The sequence below is a fragment of the Melospiza georgiana genome, chromosome 18 (genome assembly GCF_028018845.1).
Source record: "Melospiza georgiana isolate bMelGeo1 chromosome 18, bMelGeo1.pri, whole genome shotgun sequence".
NCBI lineage: Eukaryota > Metazoa > Chordata > Aves > Passeriformes > Passerellidae > Melospiza > Melospiza georgiana.
This window is the reverse complement of record NC_080447.1, coordinates 2,209,241-2,226,310: the sequence shown is the minus strand read 5'-3', so window position 1 is coordinate 2,226,310 and position 17,070 is coordinate 2,209,241. Positions and strand designations below refer to the sequence as shown.

The 17,070-nt window shown below is 41.6% G+C and overlaps 2 protein-coding genes across 2 annotated transcripts in view; both read left to right on the top strand.

The window, feature by feature from the left end:
* The first annotated feature begins 626 nt into the window (after positions 1-626).
* ATP6V0A2 (ATPase H+ transporting V0 subunit a2) lies at positions 627-15,959 on the top strand. The gene is made up of 20 exons (XM_058037161.1): positions 627-770; positions 2,094-2,172; positions 3,175-3,272; positions 3,697-3,834; positions 4,173-4,273; positions 4,915-5,041; positions 5,788-5,870; positions 6,206-6,299; positions 6,599-6,811; positions 7,353-7,503; positions 8,209-8,348; positions 9,076-9,230; positions 10,166-10,256; positions 10,554-10,672; positions 11,104-11,314; positions 11,447-11,566; positions 12,048-12,167; positions 13,357-13,474; positions 13,863-14,034; positions 14,922-15,959. Exons 1-20 carry the CDS (start codon positions 654-656, stop codon positions 15,022-15,024), a joined length of 2,550 nt encoding a protein of 849 aa, XP_057893144.1. The 5' UTR covers positions 627-653; the 3' UTR covers positions 15,025-15,959.
* Positions 15,960-16,611: 652 nt separating this feature from the next.
* DNAH10 (dynein axonemal heavy chain 10) overlaps positions 16,612-17,070 on the top strand; it is a 49,367-nt gene continuing 48,908 nt past the window's right edge. Inside the window, exon 1 of the mRNA XM_058037160.1 lies at positions 16,612-16,828. Coding sequence (XP_057893143.1) covers positions 16,612-16,828 — 217 coding nt within the window. The remainder of the gene's footprint in view (positions 16,829-17,070) is intronic.

Below are 17,070 nucleotides of genomic sequence, written 5' to 3'. Positions count from 1 at the left end.
TGTGTGCAGACCTTCAGTATCTGAAGGCACCTACAGGGCTCCAGAAGGGGAGTCTTCATCAAGAACTATATAACGGGACAAGGAGTATTGGGTACAAATTGAAAGAAGGGAAATTGAGGTTAGATTTTGGGAAGACATTTTTACTGTAGGGGTGGTGAGACACTGAACAGGTTGCCAGTGAGGCTGTGGATGCCCCAAGCCTGGCAGCGTTCAAAGTGGAGCAGCCTGGTTTGGTGCGAGGTGCCCCTGCCCACGGCAGGAAGGGCTGGGACTGAGGGATATTAATTAAATCCATTCCAAGCCCACACGGTGCGGCTCTGGGGCAGTGCTGCTCTGCAGGGCCGGGACTTGGGCTCGCTGATGCTTCTCGTCCCTTCCGACTCAGCATTTCTGTGATTCCATGATGTTCTCTCAGTCCTGCATTTCCCCTGGGTCAGCGCGCCCGTTGCCGTTCCCGGTAGCTCCGCCGGCAGCGCCCGAGCCCGCCCCGCGCCGCCGCCGTTGGCACCGCGTTCTGCGGCCGTTCCCCGCCCGTTCCCCGCCCCGGAAGCGGCAGCCGGGCCCGCTCCGCCCCGCCATGGCCGCCCCCGGGCCGCGCTCCGCCCGCCCGCCGCGCTGAGCCCCGCGCCGGGAGCCCCGGGCCGGCCGCCGCCATGGGCGCGCTGTTCCGCGGCGAGCCCGTGTGCCTGGCGCAGCTCTTCCTGCAGAGCGGCTCGGCCTACGAGTGCCTCAGCGAGGTGGGCGAGCGCGGCCTGGCCGAGTTCCGAGACGTGAGTACCGCCGGGGCCCTGTGGGCAGCGCGGGGGCTGAGGGGGCCCGGCCTGAGGGCCGAGCCGGGCCCGGGGCCGCTGTTGGGGTGATGCGGGCTCGGCACCCATGGGTCGGTGGAAGCTGCTTTTATTGCCGTCTGTCCGCGACTCCGACAGGCAGGTGCAAGGCCCGTCCCTGTGTGGCATTCGCCTGGAAGCAGGATCGCAGAATTGTTGGGGCTGAAGGGATCTCTGGAGATCAGCCAGTCCAAGCCGTGCCAAGGCAGGGTCACACAGAGGGGTGACACCGGCACGGGTCGGGGGATGAGTGATGGGGAGTCAGTGCGCAGCCCCGGCCTCCCCGGCACGCTCGGGAGCGACGCTTTGGGATGGATGTACCCCACCTTTCTCACCTTAAACTGGGGTCATTGGCAGCGAGATCCCGTGGGAGAGCCCCTGACCCAGCCGCAGCCTCAGTGCCTTCAGCCTGAGCGTGTGTGCCCAGCTGATGGCTCCATCCACCCCAGTGACAGACTCACAGACAGCTGCTCTGTAGGTTTATTGATAGCTGGTTCCTGTTCCTGGAGGGGCACTTCCATCGTGGAGGAATCTCCTGCCTAACATAAAGTTGGGTTGGGCAATAATTAGCCACGTCTCTGCGTTGTCTCATCATAATTATATGATCTTTGCTTGCTGAGTGGGACTTTGAAATGTTTTCCAGATATACATTAGAAATGTAGCTTGTAAAATCGTTGCAGGGAAAGCTGGGAAGACTTAAATAAACAGCTAGTTGGTAAATATGGCAGGGAGGAGAAGGCAGATTTCTAAGAATGATTATATGAGTGTATGTTTAACACTTTGATGTCATTCTAGTTACCTGATACACCATTTGTTATAGAAACAATGCATTAGTGGTTCTGATTTAATAAGCTGGATAAGTAGTCAGAGATATTGTATGTTCATATTATGGGGATGTACATAAAATGTAATATTTCAGATAGACTGTGGAAATGCATCGCAGAAAATTTGTTAAATGGTTTGTTAATTTGAAGTCATTAAGCAATATTTTAAAACTGTCAAAATAAGATTAGGAATGGTTTCTCCAGTAGACCTTGTTATTTTGTTGTTTGATTAAAACTAGCCAATGGCATGGATAATTCTGCTTTAATAAAAGCAGCTTTGCTATTTGAAGACTTTGTAATCTTTTTAGGTTTTTGTGCCTTCTCAGCTGACAAGCATAGAGCTCATGCAAATTGTCTCCAGGAAGTTACAGGAACAGCTGTGGTTTTCTAGGGGAGGTTACTATTTCAAACCCCTAATAAGCATTTTGTCCTTCTCCTTCAGCTTAACCCAAATGTGAGTGTGTTTCAGAGAAAATATGTGAATGAAGTGAAGAAATGTGAAGAAATGGAAAGAATACTTGGTGAGCTTCATTTTCATGCCTGCAGTTTCTCATCTGTGGCATTACCAGAGTGGCACTACTGTGAAGGTTTCAGCTTCAGGGTTTTTTAACCCTCCCATGCTTTGTAAGCTGTGAAATTTACTTACACTAAATATAGATTTGGGGGTTTTTTTATGCTCAGAGGTGAAGAACGGTTGCCAATGTGTTGCTGATAAATAAATGAGGCTGTTTCAGTGTTTACTACTTGAAACTCTGCTAGGGGAGGTGAAGCTTTACTGTAGATATTTCCTTGGCTGTAAGATATTCCCTATTTCTTCATTTTGTGTAACTCAACGTTATTGATTTTCCAGGCACCCTTAAAAATATCTCAAATTAATAACAGTTGTGTTCTCATGGTAGTTAATGAATAGAGAAGGGTGGGCAGAGCATTACAGCCAAGCTGCAGATGTCTTCAGTGTATCCTGAGGAAAAGTTATAATTGAAGGATTCCTTTGATTGGAATCTCTCATCAGAGGCACGTGCTGGTCATGCCAGCAGCTCTTTTGGCAGTCCCCCTGCCCAGTGTGAGTTGCATTTGTTGTCAAGGTTGCTTAAGCTGCTTTGTTTGAGCACTTTTTACTCCAAGCATGGGTCAGTGAGCAGCACGTCTGTTTGTGGCAGAAAGTGACACAGTTGCACCATGAACAGTAAGTGACACCGTGCAGCAACAAAGAGGTTCTGTGAAATGGTAAAAGCTTCTTAGAAAATACTTGTTGGGAAAGAGAAGCCTCTGAAGTTTGCTTGCTTCTGCAGACTTCCAAGGCAGGAATGGTTTGTGTGTTTTATCCCCACCACTCTCCAACATCTTCATTTTTGAAGACTTCTGTGTGAATTGTTGCTAAACTGAATGAATAAAACAGGCAGGGCTTTGATGCTGCAGTGTGATTAGCACCATCAAGAGCAGCTGAAGGTCAACTCTGCAGCACTCTTGGAGGTGTAGGCAATGCAGTTTCCTTTCTGATGCTGTTTTTCTTCTCACTCCAGGGTATTTAGTACAAGAAATTAAAAAAGCAGATATTCCACTTCCTGAAGGAGATGTTGCTCCTCCTGCCCCCTTGATGAAACACATTTTAGAAATCCAGGTAACTCCACACTAAACAGATGCCAAAGTCTTGGAACTTAATTTCAACCTTAATGACTTGTGTTTGATGTAGAAGCTTGTAAAACACTAATTTTGAATAACAGTCTGTTTTGTTGTAATTATATTAAAAGAATAAATTGATATCTTCCACTCTGTGCTACCTGCAGTTCTAATTCCAAGTCTGCATTATTTTGACACAGATGAGGGGCAGAGCAGCACTCTGAACAGGTGTCAGTGGAGGATCAAGTGTACTCAATACAGAGCAATCTGTGGCAGACTGAGGGATAAAAGCTCTGGAGCTTTAGTTAATTAAGAAATGGGAAACTCCTATCACTGTCATATTATTATGTGTTGAAAATGAATCCTACTCTGTTTTCCAAAATCCTGTAACTAATTCTGTGTCTTTTCTTTACTTTGTATCTTAGGAACAGCTGCAGAAGCTGGAGACAGAATTGAGGGAAGTAACTAAAAACAAGGAAAAACTGAGGAAGAACCTGCTTGAACTGACAGAATACAAGTACATGTTACAGATCACACAGAATTTTGTCAGGAGAACACCTGAGGTATTGCTTGGGGGGTTTGACAGGGATTGTTGTGTGGCATTTTTGTGATTTTCCCTGTTGAATTGCTTGAAAATGAAGGTGTAATTATATTATTTTGGTGCATAAATTGTATTAAGAAATTTACACTATAATTTTACAGCACTGACTTTAATTGTTAAGAGCAGTGCACTTGAGATCAAGGATCTCTCTGTTGCCTCAACTGAACACAGAAATGAGTTTTATATTTTTAATTAAACCATTTACCTAATTACCTTTTCTTTCTTAGAATAATAATGAAATGAGAGGTTGTTTTTTTCTTTTCCTGGAAGCAATGAATATTCTTTCTTTTTATTTGCTAGTATGAATCCCATTTACATGGAAATTTTGAAGAATTTCCTTCTGTGGAGAACGAGCCGTTGGTGGATTTCAACCGCACGCACAGACTGAGCGCCTCGCTGGGGTGGGTATGGCAAGTGCTTGATGAGGGGCTGTAAGGGATGAGCTGTTCTCTTAAAACATGGCCTGTGGTGATTTCAGGTGTGCCAAACAGTTTTAGACAGGACAGGAGCCCGGTCCCAATGTACCTTTATCACAAACCCAGATAATTTGATGAGATAAACAGGACAGCATCCAAAAAAGCTGCCACAAAGCTTCCATCAAACCAATGACGTGTAAAGGAAAATCTCTAGATCAATACTTCCTTCTATTGTTTAAACTCTTTTTCTATGATAAACACACAGTGTTTGAATCACCTGGCAGTGTAAATGTAGCATAAATTGTGTTGCCTTTGAAATGATGAATGGATACTGCTGTCTATGGTGTTGTTATGAGAGGATATCTTCCAAGAAAAAATAAATAATCTCACAGAAATAACTAGTTAGAAGTAATTCTACTTGTGTGCTTGGGTCTGTGGTCTGTTTATTTCACAAATAAAAATTTTATATACCAGCTGGTATTTTCTATACCAGTTACTTCCTATTCAGGGTGATGCTTCCTTCCCTAGCCATGGCAGATACTAAATTATTGTGGTGATGTACTCGGAATTTCCAGATTTTTTCCTTGTACATTTTATCTTATATTTCAATTTTTTCCTTTTCCTAGATTCATATCTGGGTTAGTTCACATAGCAAAGATTGAAGCATTTGAAAAAATGCTGTGGAGAGTCTGTAAAGGCTATCCCTTTCTTACCTATGCAGAGTTGGATAAGGCTCTGGAAGACCCAGATACAGTGAGTAAACATTGTAACGATCAATTTATTTTATTTGGAAGAATTGCTGCTCAGATCTGTCTGCAGTAAATGGAAATGATTTCCCAGTGTCCTTGGAGGAAAAACTATTTAGAAGTATTAGAATTTGTCAAGGTTGTAGAAGTGGGAATTAATTTGTCGTGGTTAGCTTGAGGAGTGCAGAACTTCATTGTGGAATAGTGGTGACTTTATGATTGGCCACCTTGGTCAAAATACGTGGCAGAAATGGCTGCTTGGATATTTATTAACCAGGTCTGTACAGTGCATTGCCTTTTAATAGCCGTTCCACTTGTTCATTCAGTAGTTAAAAACGAATCAAGTATAGCTAGTTTTCTGTCAAGTTTTTTCTGTGAGCTTAACAAGTTAATTTTTGTAAATCAATTACGGCAGCCTAATCTGTCACCTTTTTTTTATTTTTTGCTTGAATTCTAATTTGTTACCTTTTTAAAAGACTCTTTTCTTACTAAGAATTCTGAGATAGTAAAATATATTGTCTCATTGATTTCCCCTGGAAACTTTTTCTGCTTTTCTCTAATACTAAAACCAAAGAAAGAGATACTGTCACAGTTGAATTTTATTATTTGATCTTCAGTAACTGATGGAAGATTAATTCTATTAACACAGCTTTTTCTAGTTGTTCAGCTTTGTTATTTAGCTCTATTATTATGTCACAGAGGAATTGCTGGTTAAAACATAATTAATCAGCTTTACTTTTTATGGTTTTTTAGGGTGAAACCACTAAGTGGGCTGTTTTTTTAGTATCCTATTGGGGTGAACAAATTGGTCAAAAAGTTAAGAAGATTTGTGACTGGTAAGAAGTAAATCTATTTACATTCCTTTATACCTGGGGTATTTTCTGGTTGGTTTTTCCCCTGCACCCCTTTTTAAAAAGTGTTGGTTTTTATACAGGCTTTTTGTGTTAAATTTGTTCCTCCCCTTGTTGCACCCAGCTCTATAATTACGCAGTGTACAAATAAATACATGAGTCATTTCACTTGCAGTCTTTACCAAGTACAGGCAAAATGCTGCCTCTGAGTCGAGTGTGTTCCATGGTTATGAAGTGTGTGTTGCAGATCTGGCTGTGGCAGGGGTTGGGTGATGAGTTGTGCTGGGGTTTGGTCCTGAGCACAGCCCTGTGTCCTGCAGCTATCGCTGTCACGTGTACCCCTACCCCGACACCACCGAGGAGCGCCAGGCCGTGGTCGAAGGACTCAACGTTCGTATTCAGGACCTTGAAACTGTGAGTAAAGAACAGATTTCCTCTTGCACTGTAGGAAATCATTTAATGAATCACAGTGTTGAATATAATTTCTAACATACATGCAGCTTTGGAGCTGATGGGACAGTAAGTTGTGTCCCTGGCCTTGTGTTGCACATATCTGTTAAACCTCACAGCACTTGGCATTGCCTTCTGTTTTCAGCAAAAGTTTTTTTGCTCTCCTAAAAGCAGGCCCAGCACTGGATATGTACAAGCTGCTCTTCTGTGATCAGCACAGGCACTGTCACATTCTCAGTGAGATCTCTGTTTTTTTCTCAAAGGTGCTGAATAAAACTGAGGAATACTTGCGCCAGGTCTTGTATAAAGCATCAGAATCCATCTATACTTGGGTTATCCAAGTGAAGAAGATGAAAGCCATTTACCACGTCCTCAACCTGTGCAGTTTTGATGTCACAAATAAATGTTTAATTGCTGAGGTTTGGTGTCCAGTGGCTGATCTCCAGAACTTGCGCCATGCATTGGAGGAAGGCTCAGTAAGTCACCTGAATGCTCACTGATGTTAAAGCTTTTATCTTGAACTAATTATGCATGTAAGGAAAGAAAATAATTATTAACGATACACTAAAAGTAGGCACAGACAGATCTGGGTCTCTGTATAAAACAATTTTTTGTAAGCACAGCCTTTGTTTTGTGTTGTGTGTAGTATTTTGTTTTTTTTTCTTGAATAACTTCTGTATTGGACCTGAGTCCAGCTGGGCCTACAGTGTTATTTGCAGTCATGCAGAAGATGCCAGTTCTCTTGCATTTGTTTTTGTTTTATAAGAGAAAATTGTAATAACAAATCTTTTTTTTATAATATTGTGACTGTTAAGTCTCATCTGATACTTGATATGAAGTAAGAATTAGAACACTGTGCATAATTTGTTTTTAGAGGTGGTGGAAAGGAATAAATGTTAAACTTGGGCATAATTTAATGGTATTTTTGGATCAGTGAAACTGCTGATAGGGCAGACATTTTCACTTTGATTAGATTAACACAGATCTAACACAAATATATCTTCTGTCTGTAATTAGAGGAAGAGTGGAGCTACAATTTCCTCATTCATGAATACCATCCCAACAACACAACCTCCTCCGACGTTGATACGTACCAATAAATTCACCTCAGGGTTCCAGAACATCGTTGATGCCTATGGAGTTGGAAGCTATGGGGAAGTTAATCCAGGTTGGTCCTTCTGAAAGCTGAGCTCTGAGCTGTGCTGTCATTGCTGCTTGCCTTGATACCTTGCTGAATTGGGCACTGGCAAAGATCCAATGGTGACAGTCATACTGCTTGTTAGTAGCTGTTTTAAAATTTCAGTAGCTCATCAAAAGCACGAACAGGACTCCAAGCAGCAAGATGGGATTTGGTTTTGCATTTTATCATGAATGGTAGTGGTAATAGCTGTATAATTTTTGTTCTATATGTTTTACTTTGGGTAAGGAAGATATTTAGCGGAAAAAACAAAGAAAACTGATCTTACTGAGGCGTGGAGTTCATAACCTGAAAAATTCAGCTTGTTGTATAGCCCGCTTTAATATATGCTTGTAGCTATGTTGACTGGGTCATTCTGCACAGGAGAAAGTACCTCATAATACAGACCTGAAATACCCACAGAGGAAGAACTGTTTGATTGGGTTTTATTTACTGGGTTCACATGATTATCCTCAGAATTGTCAGCTACTGCTCAACTGTGAAGTTGTCATTGCTACACAATAAACAAGCTCTAAACTGAGTTAAATTTACAGTGTGGGGGAAAGGGCTATGAGTAGGGAATGAAATGTCTTTCAAACTTAAAAGCTTTGAGAGATTTAAGTGTGGGATTGCTTGGGGATATGCAGGCAGGACATCCTTTGTGCTGTGCTGAAATGTGCCGTGTTGCCCCTGCAGCTCTCTACACCATCATCACGTTCCCCTTCTTGTTCGCGGTTATGTTTGGAGACTTCGGGCACGGGCTGCTCATGTTCATATTTGCACTCCTGACAATACTGTATGAAAACCACCCTAGGTTAAAAAGAGCACAAGATGAGGTAAAAGGAATTTCAAATTATTTACCTTCCATCCAGCCAGAGAATTTGAATAGACATGGTTTCTGAAAAGTACTGTTTTTTTGCATGGGTACTTAATAAGGCTTTTTTCCATTCCTTTAGGATTTTCTGTGTTAAAATACCCCATATTCCATGAGATTAATGTAATATTTTAAACTATGCACTTGGAAGAGCAGAAATGATCAAGTTGTAATGAAAGAATTAGAAAAAATTTAAAGTTTTAAGCTTGTCTTTACTTCTACCTGGACCTACTCAGTGATGTGTTTTACAGAATGTCATTACAGTGGCAATGTGAGGAGAAAATGATTTTCCAAGTTCTACCTTTTATTATTTATAAAAAGAGTTGCAGTTTGAGATTTATTAAACTTCACTTAAATTTTTAAACATACAGGTTGGAATGCAGGAACACCTGCAACTCTCATTAGAATTATGTTCAATTAAGAATGCCTGCAAATGTGTAATTTCTTGTAAAGTAGTCTCAGGAAGGAAATGGCTTAAAAAGACCTTTCCTTAATCTAAGGATGCTGGTGATAAAAGTTTCAATGTGGGTCACGGAAGCTCATATTCCTTAATGACTGTTCATAAATAAATTTTAGTTTTTAGAAGTCTTTATGTGTCCAAAAATGTGTTTCTCTTAGACATGTCTAGCCAACCCTTTCCCACATAACAGATGATATTCTGTTTTTTCTTTTTTCCTCAATACTGACAGATAATGAAAATGTTATTTGAAGGCCGATATGTGATATTGTTAATGGGGCTCTTTTCTATATACACTGGATTGATCTATAATGACTGTTTTTCAAAGTCAATAAATATATTTGGATCTGGATGGAATGTGTCAGCAATGTATGAAAAGGTTTGGAGGTGAGCAGCATGTTTAGTATGTCATTAAACCAGAGATGTATTTCCTGCAGCAGTTCAACCCTTTTGTTCGTGTGTTTTACTATCCTGTTATGGTTTATCTTTCCATTGATGTTTTACTTTTTATTTTCTAGATGTGTTTGTATGTCTATATAAAGATTTTCAGAGGAATAGAAAACACAGGTCTAATTTTGGACTTATTTGTCCTAGGTCATGCTTCTGGAATGAATAGTGGAGTGGCATTTCCCTCTACTAAAAGAAATTTACTATTAATGAAGTAAATTAATTACCTGGCAAGCACTCAAGCACTAGTCTCTGCACAGCTTTTCTTGATATCAAAAAAAAAAAAAAAAGAAAAAATAGTCTATGTGAATTGCCAAACCTGCTTTTTCTCAGAGTGGGATAACCTCACTGATTTGAGGTCTCGTTACTCTTTGGTATTTAAATCTCCTGCTGCTTTCCAAAACAGGATGTGGCTTCAAAGAGTCAAGACCACTGGCTAAAGATTTGAACGAGTTGTATGTGCTGTGATAATGAAAAACTACAAAAATAAAGTAGAAACTTCCCCAAATGCAAAACAGAAAAAAGGTAGCAATTATTCTTTGGGTGTTTGACAGTGAATTTCATGCAAAAGCAAACTGTGAACTTTTAAAATGAAACTCTGAGTTCTAGGGGAATGTGGAATAAAATCCATGAACTTTGTTTTGAAAGATAGTGAATGTGAATTAAGCCCAGATTGTGAGGTTCTAGGTGGATTTTTGTTTTTTTCTATTGATTGTATTAGTCAGGAGTTTTGTGATTAGAAACTCTTACACTCTTTTAAAGTGTGACAGTGGGTGAGTTAGGTAAAGGAAAGCAAGAGCAGTGTCCTGCAGAACTGAAAGTATATTGTGGTCATGTTGAAAGTGTCAAATCTGAGTGTTTTTCTTTCACTGCAGCGATAAGGATTTGGAACATAATCGATATTTAGCACTGGATCCAAATGTTTCTGGTGTCTACAATGGAGTTTATCCCTTTGGAATTGATCCAGTGAGTTTCATTCTTTTTAATTATCCACTTGTGATGATCATTCTTTGTCCATTAGATTTTGGTATGTGTATAAGTAAGATAAATCTGTCTAAGAAAAAACTGCATTTCTGATTGTATTCTCTGTTCTACAAAATGTTTTCTTCTGACAAGTCAAAGACTGAACTATTTTTACAAAACTCAAATTTCAGTTGTGACCTCCATTTGAGGTAGAATTCTGGTCCCCAGTAAAAAATGGATACTGGTTTATTCCTCCTGTTATGGTGTTCATCAATGCCGGTTTGGTGTTTTCTTCTTCAGATATGGAATTTGGCAAGCAACCGTCTCACTTTTCTGAATTCATTCAAAATGAAAATGTCTGTGATCTTCGGAGTGACTCACATGACATTTGGAGTTATATTGGGGCTGTTTAACCACGTGTAAGTACAAGAAGTTAAAATAATAGCAACACTGTATTTTTTGTCAGGTCTGGGATGATTACAGTTTATCTTATAAGAGAAACTGGAATTATTGTTTGAGAACAGAATAAGAGTAATTGTGAAAACTGTTCTTATAAAAAGACAATAATGGAGAGGTCTCCTTCACATATGTAAGATGATGGTTCAATATTATGCTAAAAAATCCCAAAACAAATTAATACAAGGCTTTATTTCACTTGTTGGTAAATAAAAAGATGTGCCTCTTACAGTTTTTATTTCCACTGAAATACCTGATAAAATTTCACTGAATAAAAAGAAATCAGCTCTGGAATGTAATCTCAGTCTTGCTGTTTAAAAGTGCTTTGTTTTATTGAAATTATATTTGGGCTGTGGTGGTAAAACTTTATTTTTTTCACATTTCTACCTTTCAGGCATTTCAAGAAGACCTATAATATTTATTTGGTTTTTATTCCTGAACTTTTATTCATGTTGTGCATATTTGGCTATCTGGTGTTCATGATCTTCTTTAAGTGGTTGGCATACTCTGCAGAGAACTCCACAGCTGCCCCCAGTATTCTGATACAATTTATTAACATGTTCCTGTTTCCTAGTGGTGAAACAAAGAGCTTCTTCAATGGCCAGGTGAGTAATGCTCTTCCAAGCTTTTGGAAATCTTGTGTTCTCTATGCAGATAATACTTTAAAGGAAAAGGGGATGGCTTTTCCTACTGTGGATTTTGTGATCTAATCTAATTTTCCTCCCTCCCACCAACAGATTCCTCTGCAGAAGTTTTTAGTTGGTGTTGCTTTTCTTTGTGTTCCTGTAATGCTGCTTGGTAAACCACTTTATTTGTTCTGGTTGCACAGCGGAGGCCGAGGCATAAGAATGTACAGGGTAAGTACTGGAAGACACTCACACATTTCCTCAGTGCTGCAGAACTCAGCTGCTGGTTTGTTGCACAGAGTGTGTCCCTGTGGGTATTTCGTAGAATGGGTTGGGTAGGGTTGTAAAGGAGCTTAAAGCTCATCTCAGTCCACCCTCTGTGGTGGGCAGGGACACCTCCCACTGTCCCAGGTTGCTCCAAACCCCTCCAGCCTGGTCTCCAGGGATGGGGCAGCCACAGCTTCTCTGGGAAAACTGTGCCAGGGCATCACCACCCTCATGGGAAAGAATTTCTTCTGTATATCTGTATTCAGTTTGAACCCATTACTCCTTGTCTTACCAGTTTCTGCTCAGTTTGGAACCTTTGGACTGAAACATGTAATAGTACTTCATTCCTCTAAATCTTTTTGCCTTTTTCTGTGACTACTTCAAGTAAATTTGAAAAATAACAGTGGCAGCCTGCTTGAAGAGACAATCCATTCCCATTTTGCAGAGTGGCTACAAGCTTATCCGAAAAGAAAGTGAGGAAGAGCTTTGCCTCCTGTCATGTAATGATCTCGAAGAAGGTGTCACTCACTCAGACAGTGGGCACAGAGAGGGGGATGCAGAGGAGGTAATGTTTTTATTTAATCTCTGGTTTCTATGTTCTTAAAAGCAAATTAGAAGTGGACAGTCAATAGATAACCTACACTATGAGCTGAGCAGTTTTGAAGAAACTCAGCTGAGACTTTATGAAGACCTTGATGCCCAAATGCAATTTACTTATTTGTTGCTATTTTATCATTATTTTCTGGTATTTTCAGACTATTACAGTAAACCACAACCTATCTGTAGTAGAGAACAGAAAGAATGTTTTGTTTGCAGTTAAGACTGCATCTAGGAGTACAGGTTTTCTTATATTGAAGAGTGGGGTAAAAATCCTGGGTTTTGTTTGAGTTTATGGATTCTTAAACTTGAGGCAAGGAGGTGACTGCCCAGCTTTCTGTTAATTAATCTTGGCTTTTCAACTGGACAAAAGTCTTTCTGTGTCTGCAAATTACATCTTGTTTTGAGGATTATTGCTAATGGGGATTTGGGCAGCATTCCCAGTCCCCACCCACTGCTCCTGCTTAGTTTGGGCAAATCTTTAAAGGTCTGGGCAGATTCCGCTGATTCCATGTGAATTGAAAGACAAAGAATTGCTTCAACTTCCTAATGTGCAGAATATGTATAGTTCTTGTCTCACTGGGGTAGTGGACTCTTGTTTCTTGTGTATAGAAGATACAAGAATTATTTACTCAAAATGTGTTATACAAAGTGTTGAAATACAACATTCAGACAAAGTAAGTGTTGAAATTTTCAGTAATATCAGTTTTGAAACTCTTTATTCGTTACAAGTATTTATATTTATAACTTACAGTATTAGTGTGGTTATCTTTCTATCAGTAGCATTACTGGTAATTACCCCTGCTTTTAAAGATGAAAAAATTGATATTGTAGACTTAGAATTTTAATAGAATGGGAATTAGAACTGGTTATAGTACTTAAAGTTTTCAAGAACTAGATAATATTCCTTCTGGAAACCATAAATTGCATTAGTTTTTATCTATCAACAAGGTTATACTGGAAAACTATAGCATCTGATTTTTTTTTAATATTATCTCTGTAATAAGGATCTTCTACATGGCACACTTTTTTGCTTGATATAAAATCAATTTATTACCCTTCAATGGAATTCTTCCTCCATGTAATAAGGATTTGCAGATGAATGTTTTTGTTCTCTATGTTGTTAAAATTGATGCAAATGTATTTTTATCTTTTAGCTGGACTTTTCAGATGTTTTCATGAACCAAGCAATTCATACCATTGAATACTGCCTGGGATGCATCTCTAACACAGCCTCATACCTGAGACTCTGGGCATTAAGTCTTGCTCATGCACGTAAGTGGGGATGGGTTTTTTGATATATTTTTTGGTTTTTTCCTACATCTGTATTTTTAATGCTGTTAGGGGGAGGCTGGCCTGTTCCATTGATACTAGTCCGAAATGCACTTTTTCTTAATTAAAAAAAATCCCTATTTCAACTAATCATGATTTATGGAAGCTTCCAAACTAAAACTGTGACTTTATGTAAAATATTGCTCTCAGTAAGTCTGATTTTGACACTGAGGTGTATCTTTAGATATTTGAGGGGATGGGGGCAGCTTTTTGGGGAGGAAGGTTGCTTATACTCCCATGTTCAGCATGGTTGGTTGGTTAAATGAGCAAGTCAGTGGGTGAAGGCACTCAGTACCAACATTAATTATGGCAACTTTCTGGTTTTTGTTAGAGTTGTCAGAAGTTCTGTGGCAGATGGTGATGAGAGTGGGTCTGCGTGTGGATACGATGTACGGTGTCCTGCTGCTGATCCCTGTGATGGCATTCTTTGCTGTGCTGACAGTTTTTATTTTGCTGGTCATGGAGGGCCTTTCTGCTTTTCTCCATGCCATACGACTTCACTGGTACGTTCTCTTTTTCTATATGCCACTTCAGCATATGCTGGCTTGTTAAAGGGGAATTTTTATGGCAAAATGTTAGGTGCCTTATTAAAAAGGCAAAGTGTAAAATTCAACAGCCTCATTGCTACTGAAATACATTTATTTAGTTATATTAAATAAATTACTTGTTAGTTGGATTTGATTGTTCCTCTGGGATATTTTCAGTGGATTCAAGTATTATATTGGCTTATGATGCATTTTAACTTCAACCACATTCACAAAATGTAAGTGCATTTGATTTGTAGTATTGCAGCTTTTCATAATGTAGAATATTAGTAACTTGTATAAGTATTTTTAGTTTCAGTCTGGTTATCTCACTATATGGTTTCAGTCCATTTATTTGGTTCAACAGAACATTTATATTAGTGAGTGGGCCTGCCAGCTCTAAAGTATTTTAATCCTTTTTTAGTCATGGTATCACAAGCTCTGCACTTTGGAGTGGATTCAGAGCATGTTTAGTTTGAAATCTGATGAAATTTACAACTTACACAAAGGCGTATAGTGACCAAAGACAGGAGGTAGAGCTACGCACATGACAGGTTGTCCTCATGATATTGCACACTTGCAAAACAATTGGCTATAACTCACTCAGAAACAAATGAGTAAGGCAGAAGTAAGAAATGAGCCTTTACAGCCTGGTTTAGTGCCTGTGGGTCTCCTGAGAAACAGGAGTTAGACAATAAAAATAATAAAGTTAGCCTGGGACTGTGATGGGAGGGTTAAATAGCTGCACAGAAAACAAATGAGAGGATTGCAGTTGGTTTTATTCACCTTCTTGGGTTGCACAGTTCTGTCCCTTGATAACTAATTTTGGATTCATGAACGGTTTCTTGTTTTTTGTCTTGTTTCAGGGTGGAATTTCAGAACAAATTCTACTCCGGTGGAGGATACAAGTTTACGCCTTTCTCTTTTAAGCACATTTCTTTACATTTTAATAAAGATGGTGCGTTATAATTTGGCTGCTGTCAGCAGAAATGTTTGGAATTGCCTGCAAGTAACTGTGATTGGATCTTGCCTATGAATGGTTTCTTGTGGAACAAAGTGGTTTTCACTGATTGCCTTATAATGCAGCCAAACAATTCTGTAAAACATACCTCCCATAGAAAGACATAGCAGATCTGGAGCATCTTGTAAAATATATAGATATAAAATGTACATTTTTCTCTTGATGAACTAATGTTGTAAATTAATTTTATTCTTAAAAGAAAACAAAGTTACTGCTTGTCCTGAAACCCATGTAGGCATTTTTTGAGTCTCTTTATCGCTTTTAAGTTATCTGAAAGACTTCTCATTATATTAAACATTCATTACTAATCACATACTCAACCCAGCTGCATCTTGAGCACTTTGGGAACCTTTCAACAATGCAATAGGAGCAATGTTCTGTTTTCAGTCTGTATTCCAGGATGATTATGAAGTGTAAATTTATACACACCAATGCAATGTGCTCTTTTTTGGCCATATTTAAAATTGCACTGGAAATGTTATCTCTTCATTCTGGGTTCTGCTTAGAGTTACTACTTTAAGCTTTCTGAAGCCACACTGATATTTATATTTGTATTTAATGTTATGGAAGAAGGCAGGATTTACAAGTATTACTCTTCTTTTTTCCACTGTAGTGAGGAAAAACTTTTGCACATGGAATAAAGAACTGGCCTCGATCCCTGTTTCTGTTTTGGCTCTAAGGACACACAAAGGGCACTCCCTGATGGCGTAGAACCGAATTTATACTGCATAGGTAGACAGGGGTCGTTTTATATTATTTTTGTATCAGTGTGAAAATGGGGATATTGCCATGATATTTTAACATCTGTGCCATACGAACAGCACAAATTAAATTTTGCACTTGTTTCATACGAATTCCCAATAAAGCCTCGTTTGCGCTGTGCCGAGCGGGCCCTGTGTTTGTCCGTACCCTTTTCCCTGCCTCAGGCGCCGCTTTTCCCCTGAGGGGCGGCCGGCGCCGGGGGGAACCGGCGGGCGCTGAGGGGAACGAGCGGCCGTGAGGGGCAGACGGTGCCCAGGGCAACGAGCGCTCGTGAGGGGCGGCCGGTGCCGGGGGCAACGAGCGCTCGTGAGGGGCAGACGGTGCCGGGGGCAACGAGCGCTCGTGAGGGGCGGCCCGTGCTGAGGGGAGCGAGCACTCGTGAGGGGCAGACGGTGCCCAGGGCAACGAGCGCTCGTGAGGGGCGGCCGGTGCCGGGGGCAACGAGCGCTCGTGAGGGGCAGACGGTGCCCAGGGCAACGAGCGCTCGTGAGGGGCGGCCCGCGCTGAGGGGAGCGAGCGCTCGTGAGGCACGGCAGGTGCTGAAAGGAACGAGCGCTCGTGAGGGGCGGCAGACGCTGAGGGCAAGCAGTGCGGCCGGTGTTGAGAAGCAGGAGCGGTAGCGCGGGGCGGGCTCTGTACGGGAGCACGGCCGCTCGAGGCGCCTCCTGAGGCGGGCACGGAGCCTCCCGAGGCGGGCTGAAGGCGGGCAGCAGCCGTCGCTCCACCCTGCACCGTTGCCGTGGCCACCGGGAGGCGTCGGGCCGGTTGCCGCCATGAGCCTGGACGACGTGCGGGTGCGGTGGCTGCGGGACCGAGCGCTCTCCCTGCTGGGTCTGAGCGATCCGGCGCCTTTCGAGGAGCTGCTGAGCCGCGCCGAGGGTGCCCGGGTCGTGCTGCGCTTCTTAGGCCTTGGCGCCGAGGGCGGCGAGGATGCGAGCGGGACGGGCGCGGCGCTGCTGCTGCTGCGGGCCGAGCGGCCCGACCCGGCCGGTGAGGAGCGGGCGGGAGAGGGTTCCCCTGCCCCGGGGATCTCTCCCTGGGCACTGAGCTCTTTCCCCCTCCCTCAAACCCCTCTTCGTCCCATCTGCTGAGTCGCAGCTCCTGGCCCCTATTTTTACCCCTTTTCCTGTCTTTCCGTCCCTTGGGCTGTGTTCTCCTGCCCTTCTATAGCGCCCGTTTCTAGAATGTTGTGCCCTCTATTTGCTTTCCTCCCATTTTGCATTTGTGCACTT

Coding starts and splice junctions, on each gene's coding strand:
- ATP6V0A2 (XM_058037161.1), top strand. CDS start 654: ATGGGCGCGCTGTTCCGCGGCGAGCCCGTGTGCCTGGCGCAGCTCTTC. Junction 3,835..4,172: donor TTGTCAGGAGAACACCTGAG/GTATTGCTTGGG, acceptor TTTATTTGCTAG/TATGAATCCCATTTACATGG. Junction 11,315..11,446: donor AGAGCTTCTTCAATGGCCAG/GTGAGTAATGCT, acceptor TCCCACCAACAG/ATTCCTCTGCAGAAGTTTTT.